This window comes from Setaria italica, chromosome VII (genome assembly GCF_000263155.2).
Source record: "Setaria italica strain Yugu1 chromosome VII, Setaria_italica_v2.0, whole genome shotgun sequence".
Taxonomy (NCBI): domain Eukaryota; kingdom Viridiplantae; phylum Streptophyta; class Magnoliopsida; order Poales; family Poaceae; genus Setaria; species Setaria italica.
In genome coordinates this window covers 23,596,086-23,609,842 of record NC_028456.1, presented here as the reverse complement: position 1 = coordinate 23,609,842, position 13,757 = coordinate 23,596,086, and the positions used below count along the sequence as shown (strand labels likewise).

General features: G+C 50.3%; 1 protein-coding gene across 1 annotated transcript; it reads left to right on the top strand.

The window, feature by feature from the left end:
* The first annotated feature begins 5,334 nt into the window (after positions 1-5,334).
* Positions 5,335-9,474, top strand: LOC101754144 (inositol transporter 1). The gene is made up of 6 exons (XM_004975998.4): positions 5,335-5,860; positions 6,345-6,415; positions 6,506-6,841; positions 7,893-8,000; positions 8,085-8,270; positions 8,436-9,474. Exons 1-6 carry the CDS (start codon positions 5,716-5,718, stop codon positions 9,105-9,107), a joined length of 1,518 nt encoding a protein of 505 aa, XP_004976055.1. The 5' UTR covers positions 5,335-5,715; the 3' UTR covers positions 9,108-9,474.
* Positions 9,475-13,757: the final 4,283 nt, after the last annotated feature.

Genomic DNA, 13,757 nt, shown 5'->3' with positions numbered 1-13,757 from the left:
ACTTGTAACTTGACATGAAAAAAACAGCTAACTGCCACTAGTAGCACAAGCAGTAGTAGCTTGACAAACAAACAAACAAACTAAGAGAATAGCAGGAGCAGCAAGCCCACCTTAATTCATTCTTAATAAGCAGGAAACTATGAATTTAATATATATTTGATACTATTAAACTGAAACTCGTCAAAAAGGCAAATACAACACCAAAGAATGAACCATTACTACTATAGCCCTCCTATGGGCAAAGAATAGGTAGAGTTAATCACTATTGCAACATTATACTTTAAAAAAGACCCTTCATAGAAATGAACCTATGTTGAGCTGCTCTGAACTGAACAGTTAGAAATTCAAAGAAGAAAAACTAGCCGAGCAGCTGAACTGAAGAAGCTATTACCACAAGTTTGCTAGTAACTTCTTCAACACGGGACAAAAGTTTGCTAGTAGGATCATTTTCTGAACTCTAATCTTCTTGAATGTGGTGTGCACTGTGCATACAAGTAAAAAAATTATAAGAAAATTTTATAAAGTGTTATAGAGCTCATGCCCAATGTCCTGGACGTGATGTGCAGAGACTAGGAAGATAATGTTAATATTTAGACTTCGGAGTACAAACTCAATTAACAGTTATAGTTATTCTAATTAAAAAGTCTTCAATGAAGTTTTATTAATAATGATCACCAAAATTCACTGATGGCACCACCTAGTGCTACTGACAAAAAAATATAAATTGGTCGCAGGATTGAAAGGATTAGATATAGCTTATCAAAATTTGCGGCACACATCTCTTATAGCTTCTGAATAAATTAACAATGAATCGACAGATCAAAAGCATAGGGACTCCCGGAACAAATTCCCAAGACATAACGCGTGATAGATCCCTAAACACAAGCGCAATGGCTACAAACCCATAAAATTCAGTAACTAACAGATCAATCCCTTTCAAACTAGGGCATCCTATTTCCATTTGTTAGAAAAATAAATCTAGTTTCTACATAAAAGAATGTTCTGGGAAGACAAACAGACCATACTTGATAGAATGAATTCCCAAGAGACCAGCTACAGCGAATCAGCAAATCACGTGCTCTACAATAGCAATTTCTAGATACTTGATTTCTCAAATATAATCTCGAGTACAAGAAAGGCCAACAAAACTTACCCATGGTGTACTCCACCTAATTATCAAGTAAAGAAAGAACTAGCAAAAGAAGGCTCACCCATGCAGTCTATGGTGGTGATGCGAGCCAACGGTGGCGCTTCACGGCGGATGCGGGAGTGGGGAGGAGACTACAGCCGCCTGGTAGCCTCAAGATCTACAGGCGGAGAGGTGAGCATAAACCCTAGTTGAGTGGAGGGAGATACGCTTATAGATCTAGCAAAATCGCCGCCGTAGAACCTAGCTGTCGCCGGAGCAGAACCCTAGCAAGGAAAGGGAGATGAGATGGGGAACGGGAGGATTCGGATTCGGATGAGATAGGGAGAAGGGGTGGAGGAGGCGCACATGGACCTGGTTCTTGGAGGAGGTCGCGCGGGAGCCAGGAGCTTCAGCAGCGGCCCGACGGCAGCGGCTGCTTCCTGCAAGAGCGGGCGTTGCCTCTCGCTCGCGCGAGTTGTTGAGTGGAGGAGACGACGGGGAGACGGGGAAGGCCGCTCGATGTCTCTAGGCCGGGCGTTTTTCTGTGGGGTAATTGGGCTTGGTTGGGCTGGAGTCCCCTGTTCAGCAGGCTACCAAACGCAAGAGCCCGACGCCACGTGGAACTATTCCGCGTGAGCTGCCGACGCGCGAAAAGGTCAGGTTCCCTGTGGGGAACTGGGCTGCCAAACTGGCCCTTATTCCAATAAATTCAGGGTTTCGTTTCGCAATAGTAGTTTTGTACTCCCTCCGTTCCAAATTGCAGATCGTTTTAACTTTTTAAGTTCACAGATATTATTATGCACCTAGATATACACTATGTGTAGGTGCGTAATAATATTTATGAACTAAAAAAGCTAAAACGACTTATAATTTGGAATGGATGGAGTACTAATGAGTTGCCACATTCGTGCTTGTCCTTGCGACGCAGATAAAGGAGCTGACCCACCACTGCTCTGTCGTTATATTTGTTTATGGACTCCAAAACGAACGTTCTATTAATGCTCTATTGGAGATTTAACAGGGGCATTTGTCTTTTTTCACATGATGTCCATACTGTGTTAGGCATAAAAATAATAAAACCGGGAGACTGTCACTTATAACATCCATGTGATCTTAGCTGAAAAATAGGTATTTAGAGTGTTTTACCGTACTTAATGTATCGAAACTTGCAAAATATACTAGCTTAGCAAAAAAAAAAGATTTATATGCTTCACCAAGCCAAGCTTAATATCTACTCTTCCGTTATAAATTACAATTCGTTTTGACTTTTCTACATATATGCTTTTTATATGCACTAGATACATGGCAAAAGTTATGTATCTAGAAAAACTAAAATAAATAATAATTTGGAACGAAGGGAGGGAGTAAAAGATTAAATTGTAAAATCATAGAGGACAAACTCCGAACTGTTCAAAATTGGACGGATTATTTCTGATTCTAAAGTTAAAAGTTTAGAATATGTCTTTGAGGAATCTAACCTATAATTCCGTGGAATATGTCTTCAAAGAGTGGCCGTCTACCAAGCCCGAAAGGCCGCATCTGTTCCGTGGATTGAACTCTGAGCCCAACTATTCCATCAGGATTTGGGCCTAATGTGCCCGACATCACCATAGCAGGCCCATGAAAAGAAAGAAAGCATTTTTCCTCGATTCCTTTTTCCTGTGCGGATAGCATTCAACGACTTGCAAGGATAAAGAAATTGAGAAAAATCGTTGCATTCTATACCAAATTCTTAGGGACTGTTCCGAAATCGGAATAGGTGTTCCAAGTCAAACCGAATTTCTTCGTATTTCCGAGGGGATTCCATATTGTAAACAGACTCGATAAGCCTGACATCCACGCCGGCCGGGAGGGAGCCCCCGGGACCAATGATTGCTCGGGTGAAAAGAAGCTTCTCTTCTCAGTAATCGCGCATCCAGTTTCGAGCCTCCAGCAACCGCACACATCGGATCAGATCAATGATGGCGCACGAACCAACAAGAGCTCAGATCGAGATCACGTCGCGATCGCAAGGCCCACCGACGAGCAAGTGGCGAGCTCTCCGCCAAGAACTTTTTTTTGCCACGAGGACGTATAGCTCCATCATCACGACCACAGGTGGCAGACTCAAGACTGGTAGAGAACCGGGCAGGTCCGCAGGTGGCCCCCTGTCGGGTCGACGGCGTATGGTCAAGCCGGATAACGCGAGGCGTATGGTCAAGCAGGAAGAAGAAAAAAACACGCGAGAGAGGCGTTGGCCGAACGGAACGGCTCGTGTCTCTTCTTCGTGCTGATTGGCTGCATTGCAATTGCAGAGTGCCTTTTTCTCAACCGGGCGTCCGGCCACCGGCATCTAGCGGCGCACATTTTGGCGGCACTTCACCTGGCAGCCACGCCCGCACGTTGCCCGGCCATTCGATTTCGGTAAGCCGCATCAGGCTGGCTGCACCATCACGAAGCTTCTTCTAGCAGGCGTTTAGTCCTGCGGAGTACGTATTTCTTTTCGCATAGAAGTTTCTGGGTTTATGCACGACAAAAGCACAGGTTAGGAAGAGGCAACAAACACCCATCAAACCTCAAGCAATGCAATTATGCTTGAGAATGTTTGTGTCCATCTGGCCAGTGGCCACGACAGTTTTCATCACATCGAATCGACTAGAGAGTGGAGTAGAAACCATTCATCCGTTTTGTATCGCCAGTTGCCATGTGCCTTTCCATGAAAGAAGAGCTACCTTCTCGGTTGCAGCTCAATTTGTCTATCTATGGTATAACTCACTGCCACCTGAAGATGAGTACTTACAGCCTCATGTTCTGCGTTTACACGGTTAGTGCAAGAAAGAATGTGCTATTTTTACTACGCACGAGCAAAGCACGCGAGGTGAAAAGCTCGACGACGACGACGCCCTCTTCCGATTTCCACAGAGGCACAAAAGCAAACCACCACCGTAGTTTCGAAGTCCAAGCTGATGGAGCAAAGCCAAGAAAAAAATAATTTTATTCGGAGGAAGTCTATATAACCCCCAGACTATTGAGGGTGGATTACTTCACCCTCCAAACTACAAAACCAGGGATTCTACACCTAAACTTTTCAAAACCGTTCAAATAACCTCCCAAAGTGGTTTTAAAGGTGGTTTTGCCACCGTGATTGCTGATGTGGACATGGCAATGGCCCACATGCCAGCCCTCTTTCCCTCCCTCTTCCAGTCTTCTCACCACAGCATTCGCAACATCCACGACACCCGCAGCCACGACCGTCCTCCTCGTCGCCATTGATGGTGCCGTCGCTGTAGCGCATTTGGATGGCCGCGAGCCTGAGCTCGTGCACGTTGTGCTCCCAAAGAGGCCGACTTTGTGGCAGGACCCACACCGTCGTGGAGGGCATGGACGGTGACGGAGGAGGCTGACTCCGCGGTAGAGCATCGGCTGCGGCACGCGAACACCATGGGAGGAGGAGGACGACGAGCTCATGATGGCGGTCATGGCATGGCGACGCGTAGGCTTATCGCTGGTGCTCGTGAACGGATGGAGCTTCGGTGCTTGAGGACGGACGAAGAGGACGCGCAGGTGGAGGCACCATTCATCGGCGAAATTCAACACACATGGTGATTCCCCCTAAATTCCTTCATCTAGCATCATCCTCACCACTAGCGGATTGCATTTTACCCTATTTGAGCATTGATTCATGGGCAACCTTCCAGAAATTTCAAATCTTGCATGCACACCATGTTTCCATGGCGAACTTGCGCACAATCACCACGAGCATCAATGCGTAGCCCCATAGGACTAGAGGAGTAGATAGACGAGACGGTAGTGCAACCGCTTGAGAAGATAGAGCTGCGCCTGGCAATGCGCGACCGCACCATCTTCCTATAGAAGGACACATCCTGGATCGCCATCGCGCATGCCACGCACGTGTTAAGCTTAGAGCACGAGGCCCATCACATCTCCTACGACTCCGTGCTCGCCGATGCTGGTGCTGCAGGTCCGTCCAGCTTGAGGAGAAGGGCGGGGGTGAGGATCGACGGGGGAGAGGAAGAGAGAGAGAATGTGCTGTGGTAGGGAGAGGAAGGAAGCGAGAGAGGTATGGTGCGGCTGACATGTAAGCCATCACCATCATTTGCGTCAACAACCATGTTGGAAAAATACCTATAAAATGACGTTGGAGGTTATTTTAACGGTTTTGGAAAGTTTAAGGGTAGAATACCCGGCTGGTGGCTTACGTAGACTTCTTCCGTTTTATTCCAGACTTACAAGCTTCGCTCTCCTCCGCTCCGATCATATCCACCCACCAACCCAGCCGTATGAACAAAATCCTCCACGGGCGTCGCTGCCTCGCTGGCTTCAAGTACGCCCGAATCCCCTCCCACGTTCCGGACCGGTTCTAGAAAATTTTCCTCGGTTCCAGAAATTTCTGGCGTATTTCGGTCCGGCGGTTGCACCGCTCCGCTGCTCCTAGGTTTGATTTTGGAGCGGGAGCTTGCATCTCCGTGGATAAAGATTGGATTTTGAGCGGATTTGGGGGGGCGTTTCTGCCTGATTAAGGGCCCGGGGTTGGATTTTGGGGTAGGAGATTTTTGGTGGCCTATTCAGATTCGGCAGGAGCGAAGATGACGATCGACATGTCCATGCCCGGGAGCTCCGGGCTTCTGAACGCCGCGGGGAAGAGGAACATGAAGTTCTTCAGCAACAGCTACGTGCTCGCGCTCACGGGCGCCGCAGGAATCGGCGGATTCCTCTTCGGCTACGACACAGGTATGTTAGGGTGAAGCTTCTCTTGCAAGTTTTGCTTGAGCAATCGATGACATTAGCGGCTGTTGTTAGGGGTGTTCTAGGAGGTGGTAGTTTCTGGCTGGTCGGGAGTAGGGACTTGATTTTGGGTCATTTTGTATGAAAAGGTAGCAGCAATTCTTTTGTAAGATTAGTTTTTTTATTGAATTTGATGGTTTGTATTATTTTAATTTGTTAGATATGGTTGGAATATATGACCCCTGAAAAAAATGATTGCAATATACAAGTTGTACATTGAAATGGACCTTATAAACAGCAAACATCGTTTCATAATGCATTGTTACTCAAAAGCTGCATGATGGTGTTTGTAATGAAGCTGAGGCAATTTTTGCGTGAGGCTTTTTGGGTACCAACTAATTGTGCTAGTATATCTGGAATTCTGGAAAGCTTTGAGCTTGCTACTGCAATATTTTTTTTGCACTCGTAGCTGAGAAAGTTCTGTTGTCAGGTGTCATATCTGGAGCCCTTTTGTATATCCGTGATGAATTTCCAGCTGTCAGAGACAATTACTTCCTGCAGGTTCAGTCTAGTTTACTACTGCTCGTTACAATATCAATGTGGCATCCCCCCATATATGTACTGAGTCTCTGGGTTTGGTTTCTTCCTCAGGAAACTATTGTTAGCTTGGCATTAGTCGGGGCCATGCTTGGAGCAGCTGGGGGTGGTTGGATAAATGATGCATATGGTCGCAAGAAGTCTACTCTTCTTGCTGACTTGATGTTTGCTCTTGGCTCAATTGTCATGTGTGCTGCTCCTGGCCCTTACGTTCTGATTCTCGGAAGGCTGTTCGTTGGTTTGGGCGTGGGTATAGCATCGGTCACGGCACCAGTATACATTGCTGAAGCTGCTCCATCAGAAATTAGGGGAGGCTTGGTGTCAACTAATGTACTCATGATTACTGGTGGCCAATTCTTCTCCTACCTTATCAATCTTGGGTTTACTGAGGTAATACTAAATCTCCACTCAGGATCCTCTATTCAGTCATTTCTTTGAAATAGTTCACAGCCTATGCCCTCTCAATTAGAGACAACTCGAAATTACGGGAACTTTGCATCCTATCTTTAAGCTCAGCAAGATAAAGCAACTAAGTTTTGTTTTCAGTGGCATGAAAGCTCTTACTATCTTGATTAGTGAATGTGACTTTACATTGCACATAATGCTAGCAAGTAGCAGCTAAAGAATCTATTTCTTACATGTACTGATATTACTTTAGTGTGGTGCACTTTCACAAGAACCATGTTAGAAAGCTGCATCTCATGAGATTTATTTTTCCAGCATGGCAAGTTTACTGTAATCTGTTCTCTTTTATATTTCTACATGGCGTTAACTTCCTTGTTGGTGCTAGTTAATTGTGTAACACTCTTTACTGTCAATGAACAAGAGTCGGCCTTCCCCTGCCAGCAGCAATGGATTTATTACCTACAAGATGTTGTTCGGTGCGTACCAACTTTTATGTTGGTGAAATGCTCCATCTCTCTGCTTTGGAAGTTCAACTGAACTAGCTGCATCGTAGCTTTACATTCCTGTCAAATGCACATTTTAGCACTGCTCGGCTCTCATCCTCTACTGTTCTTGCCCAGAAACAAAAGCTTGACATGATAGTGATTTTCATGTCCTATTTCGCTATTTTTTCATGAATTGCTACATATTTACATACCCAGAGGATTAACATTGATGAGGCATTTGTTTTTTGCGAAAGAAAATTGATGAGACACTTGGATTGCATGGTTTCTGTTTGTGCTGGGAAGTTGATGTGTAACGTTCTTAGCAATGGTCAATTGGATTAAGACACTCATCTCTTTGCAGCTTGAAAGTCGGATGATGTCATTTTGTCACTATAGTTAAGTAAAAAAATGTTTGCATTAAAGAAAAATAAGAATTTGAATATAGTAAGCTCTTTTGTTGAGAGACTCTTCTTGGAGTTACTCCTAAGATGTTGATGTATTACTAGTTTACTACTATGTTGTGGTAGTAATATGCATGCTACATGGTACAGGTTCCTGGAACATGGCGCTGGATGCTTGGAGTTGCTGCTGTGCCTGCCATTGTGCAGTTTGTTCTGATGCTTTTTCTGCCAGAATCTCCCCGTTGGCTTTACTGGAAGGTTATTGCCTTTTGGTTCAATTATGTATTGTCTCTTTTGATAGTTTGATGTGATATCCTGTTCTTATATTAGTTTCTGTTACAGGATAAGAAGGCACAAGCTATTGCTGTCCTCGAGAAGATTTACGACTCTGATCGTTTGGAGGAAGAACTAGAGCTGCTTGCTTCATCTTCCATGCATGAATTCCAGTCTGACAATACTGCAAGCTATTTGGACGTCTTCAAGTCAAAGGAATTAAGGCTAGCGTTTTTTGCTGGAGCTGGTTTTCAGGTGTGTTCAGCCACTGGTTTACTCTGTTACTAATGATCTACTGCTTTCAGTTTCAGTGGAGCAGATATTCAACTTAGCTACAAGTTCTGCATCTAGATTCAGTTCATGCACTGAATTGTGGCAACCGCATGTCACCTTTTCTAATATCAGTGCCAATTTATGCAGGCCTTCCAACAATTCACTGGGATCAACACCGTCATGTATTACAGCCCCACTATAGTCCAGATGGCTGGTTTCACTTCCAACAAGTTGGCCTTGCTCCTTTCCCTCATCGTCGCTGCGATGAACGCTGCTGGAACCATTGTTGGAATCTACCTTATCGACCGTTGTGGCCGCCGCCGCCTGGCCCTTACAAGCTTGTCCGGGGTTGTGATCTCCCTTGTCATCCTTGCCATGGCCTTCATACTGCAGTCATCATCCAGCCTCTGCATGGCTGCCGCTAATGGCACCTGCCAAGGCATACTAGGCTGGTTCGCGGTGGCAGGCCTCGCCCTGTACATTGCCGCCTTCTCTCCAGGCATGGGCCCGGTCCCGTGGGCTGTGAACTCTGAGATCTACCCCGAGGCGTACCGTGGAATGTGCGGGGGCATGTCGGCCACCGTCAACTGGATCTCCAACCTCATCGTGGCGCAGACGTTCCTCTCGATCGTGGGGCTGGTCGGGACTGGCGTCACCTTCCTGATCATCGCCGGAATCGGGGTGCTGGCCTTCATCTTCGTGGCCCTGTATGTGCCGGAGACGAAGGGTCTGAGCTTCGAGCAGGTGGAGCAGCTCTGGAAGGAGAGAGCATGGGGAAGCCATGGCGATTGCCAGAGCCTTTTGGGTGCTGCGCCCTAGGCTGTACATTTCAGCAAAGATCAAGCATGGAAGCAACGGCGGTGACAGTTTTAAGATAGCCCTGTTGCGCTCCGTCTGGGTAGGAAGGAAGTTCATAAGGAGCTGGATGAAGATCCAAACTGTTCTATGTTGTGGACTGTGGTCCCTAGATTGCTGTTCTGTTTTCTGATTGTATGTAATAGCCTCAGTGGAAAAATGTTCAGTGCGGGTAAAGGATCAGATCGTCCCCGTGACGTCGATTGTGCTTGGAGGCATGTAGACCCAGAGTTGGGTCATATCTGTACAGTTTTCGGCGCCCCCGATGTGACGGAGAGAACAAAATTGAATTGTTTCTGTGGAAATGGAGAAAAAGTTGCATTATCATGTATCTCCTCCCGTCCTCCGTTGTCTTGTTCAATCTGGCTGACGGGTATGGGCAATTCCGTTATCTCCCGTCCTCCCAGGAGAGTGGTGGACTGGTGGGCGGTGGCTAACCTGAGTACCTGACGAAGGGCCTCGTGGTCTCATGGGCATCCTGTGGCCCGCCCAGGTCCAGTTTCTGATGTTGGCAAACGAACCATGACGCGCAGAACAGTGCTCAACATCGGATCGCCGATTCGCCGGAGAGGACGAACACGAACACGAGAGGAATAGGTTTCTGTTATTGTTTGATCATTACTTGTTCAGTACAGGGAATTTAGCTCAGTGGCCACTTGCTCAAAACACTTACACGTGGGCCACACCAGCCACCCCACATGGCAGCTAGCCAGCTAGAATGCTGCTAGATGCCTAGATGCAGGTGAGAGGTGACCACTGACCAGGTGTTCTGGTCTTCCTCACTTCCAGTTCCAGGTCTTACCGCCGGCGGCAACGGAGAGCGGCATTGGCATCCTTTCTTTGGAGACTCTCTTGATTATCTGCGGCAGAAAATAGGACGGGATTCCCTGGCGGTGGCGCTACTACGGTAGAAATTTTGTTCGGGAACAAGTAACAAGACAGAGGATGATGGAAGAACGACGTGCAGCTTGAAAGGAATCTTCCTCCCGGCGGCTTTCGTTCCCTGCAGTCCTACAACCTGGCGCAGCTATACGGCAGCTGAGGGCGATGCAAACCCGAAACCACACAAGAAGCCTGTCTGCCTCGATGCCCCCGATCTTGATGCCGATTTCGTTGTCTGCTCTCTCTATCTTGTCCGTGCGGTCTCCATTTCTGTTAGCATTCAGACCCCCTATTTAGAGCGAGATGAACAGGTCGCCAGATTGCAGGGGCTGGCGTGATTCCTCGTATCACTAAATCCATGGCCGAACAGATAACTAGCTCTGCAACCTCTGCGGTGACCGGCGAGCTCGCCCGAATCCTGTTCCTGCTGATGCTGCGGCCGGCAGTTGTCTGATGCTGCAATGCTAGTCTGAACTCTGAACAACGAACATGCAAGCACAGCGTTTTTATCACGCTCTCTGACGACCCATCGCCCACTGGGACCCTGCGTTGCAAACCTGGAGCAGAGGCAGGCGGGCGCCGGCGAAGACGGCGACGTGGTTCGAGCCCGGCGGCCTCTCGCATCTGCCGAAGCCAGCCGACCGGCCAATCTCCCTGTCCCGCGCCGTCAACCGGCGGGCGGACAGCCGGACACTCGCCACCGAGCCCGAGCACCGCCGCCGCGCCGTCCGGCCTCCAGCATGGCGGCGCCACGCAGCTCCCGCGCCCGCCCCGACCACTGACGAGGACGACCAAGTCCCTGGAATCTCCAGGCCATGCACGATCTGGACCGCACGTGCCCGATCCGGCGGCTGGAAGGTACCCAGGGGGTGGAAGGTATTCCAAATACCATTTCAAATACCGTCCACCCCCGGCCCCGGACGGCAATTCATTTACCGTCCACCCCGGATCGTCGCCGCGCCGCCGCCTCCGCTGCCCGCCGTGGCTCGCCGGAGCGCCGCCGCGTCCCGGGCGTCGATTGAACCCCTTCCCTTCCTCCATGCGTTCTCTCCCCGTGTCGCCCTGGCGCCGTCAGCTTCCGCCGGCCACCACGGGAGAACGCCTGGCAGGTCAAGAGTGGCGCGACACGCTGAAGGAGGCCGCCGCGGAGGGCGACGAGGTGCTCGCTGGCTTCAGGCAGCGAACCATGGATCCTGCTCAAGCCGCCAGCGACGCTGCGACGGCCACCGCTGGCAGCAGCAGCAGGAACATTCTTCCTGTGCCGCTGCTTCCGCTCCCGCTACCACCACAGGCGCTTTGTCTCTCGCAAGGAATGCTCCGTCTCCGTCGGGCATGGCGCATGGCATCCGCGGCGCCGCGATGACGCTCCCACCGAGCAACGAGGACATAGATAGGCTGAACAGCGCGGTGGAGAAGCTACTAGACGAGCTCTCGCCGGAAATCGGAGACTCCATAAAGCTGCTTAAGGTTGAGATCTTAGCGCTCGAGTCAAAATCCACGGAGAAGATTGAGGGAACCGTGGCTACGAAAAGGAAGAGGCCCCCGCTCCGTTGCATTATCATGCATCTCCTCCCGTCCTCCGTTGTCTTGTTCAATCTGCTGGCGGGTATGGGCAATTCCGTTGTCTGTGTTTCTCACGGTATCATTAACCATTTCTGCAATGCTGATTGTTTCCGGCACGGCATCGCAACGACTATGGCGACCTCACGGAGTCACGGTCGCGGCCACTCTCGAAAAATGCCAAGATCTAACGTCACCTTGGCCAAGCAGAATGGCCGCCTGCCGGTGATCCACGGATGACGGGGAGATGCGCAGGCAACGGCCGGGGGTCATCTCGCCGGCCATGCGCCCCTGCAGTGGTGGACTGGTCACTGGTGGGCGGTGGCTAACCTGACGAAGGGCCTCGTGGCCTCATGGGCACGCTCTAACCTCTGGCCGCCGAGGTGCAGTTTCTGATGGTGGCAGCGAACAAGGAACCATGACGCGCGGAACAGAGCCGCGTTCTCTTAGACTGGTCTTATCTCGCGTTGGCAACATCGGATCGCTGGAGTGAACGAACACGAAAGGGGATAAGTTTCCGTTGATTTGCTTGATCACTTGTTCAGTACAGGGAATTTGGCTTAATGGCCACTTGCTCAAAACACTTACACGTGGGCCACCGGCCACCCCACATGGCAGCCAGCTAGATGCCTAGATACAGGTCTTATCGCCGGCGGCAACGGAGAGCGACATTGGCATCCTTTGGGGACTCTCGAGGTTATCTGCGGCAGAAACCAGTACGGGATTTCCCGGCGGTAGAAATTTTGTTCGGGAACAAGTTCACCAGCTTCCTCTTTTGTCATACTTGGCGATGCGACTCTGCTGTGTGCTGTCCTATGAAGTCAGAGGATGATAGAACGACGTGCAGCTTGAAAGGGATCTCCCTCCTGGCGGTTTTCGCTCCCCGCAGTCTACAACCTGGCGCAGCTATACGCGACATGGCTTCGTTTTTCTTGTTATCCTTCTCGTCGGTACATTGCAGGCCCTCGCAGGTGAGCGTGAGGGCGATACAAACTACGCAAAGCCTCCTGTCTGCCTCGGTGCCTCCGATTTTGATGCCAAGTTTTTTTTATGATGCGGTCTCCATTATTGTTAGCATTGAGACCCCCTATTTAGTGTGAGATGAATCCTTAAAACTGAACAGGTCGGAGGTCGCCAGATCGCCAGATCTGCATGGCCGAACAGATAGTTTGCTCTGTAACTTCTGCGGTGACCGGCGAGCTCGCCCGGATCCTGTTCTCCGGGATCGTGGGGAGGCTCGACAGGCGGGCCGCGGCCGCCGACAAGAAGCTGCGGCGGCTGGAGCTGCTGCTCATCAAGATCCACAGCGCGGTGGAGGCGTCCGAGAAGCACGCCATCGAGAACGCCTCGCTGCTCCAGTGGCGCGACAAGCTGAAGGAGGCCGCCGCGGAGGGCGACGAGGTGCTCGCCGGATTCAGGAAGCGGCAGCGTGCCAGCACGGACGCTGCTCGAGGCCCCGGCGACGACAACGCTCGCCACCAGCAGGAGCAGGAACGGCCGTCCTCTTCTTCCACTACCACCGCTTCGGCTGCAGCTGCTAGGAATAATGCTCCGTCGGGCTCGGCGCGGAGCACCCACGGGGCCACAGAGACGCGCCTCTTCTCGACCGACGAGGACATGGATAGGCTCAACAGCGTGGTGGAGAGGCTAGAGGAGCTCTCGCCGGAAATCGGGATGTTCGTAAAACTGCTTAAGCTCGAGATCTTGAAGCCGGAGCAGACAACCGCGGAAAACAGGGGGAGAAAGACAAAGAGGGCAAGGCCCGATGGCAGCAGTATGAGGCACTCGTCGCGTGCAGCACATGACCTCGAGATCTCGACGCCGGAGCAAAGGTCCAAGGAGAACAATGAAAGCATGTGGTTCGCCAAGAGCAGGAGGCCTTCGGCCAGCAGCGGGAACGGGCCGGCGTGTAAACTCTTCGGGTGCAGCCTTAATGCAGGCGAGCCAGGGATTGTACCTCTAGTACCGGCTCCCGGCACGAACAAGGAGGAGGGATCGGAGGAGTCGTGTAGAAAGACACCGATGGGTGAGACGGTAGACGCTACCACCCAGGAGGAGCAAGAACGGAGCACGCTCGTCGACAGGCTCGAGGAAGCCTTTGCTGCGATCTGCAGGTCCGTCGAGCTGGCGGACGGCCGGGACCTGAGGGATCGCGAGTGGTTGGCGCGTTGG

Bases quoted from the DNA above. Each gene is read 5' to 3' on its own strand.
- LOC101754144 (XM_004975998.4), top strand. From the start codon at position 5,716: ATGACGATCGACATGTCCATGCCCGGGAGCTCCGGGCTTCTGAACGCC. The intron at 5,861-6,344 runs GTATGTTAGGGT...TTCTGTTGTCAG, and splicing joins CCTCTTCGGCTACGACACAG to GTGTCATATCTGGAGCCCTT. The intron at 8,001-8,084 runs GTTATTGCCTTT...TTTCTGTTACAG, and splicing joins CCCGTTGGCTTTACTGGAAG to GATAAGAAGGCACAAGCTAT.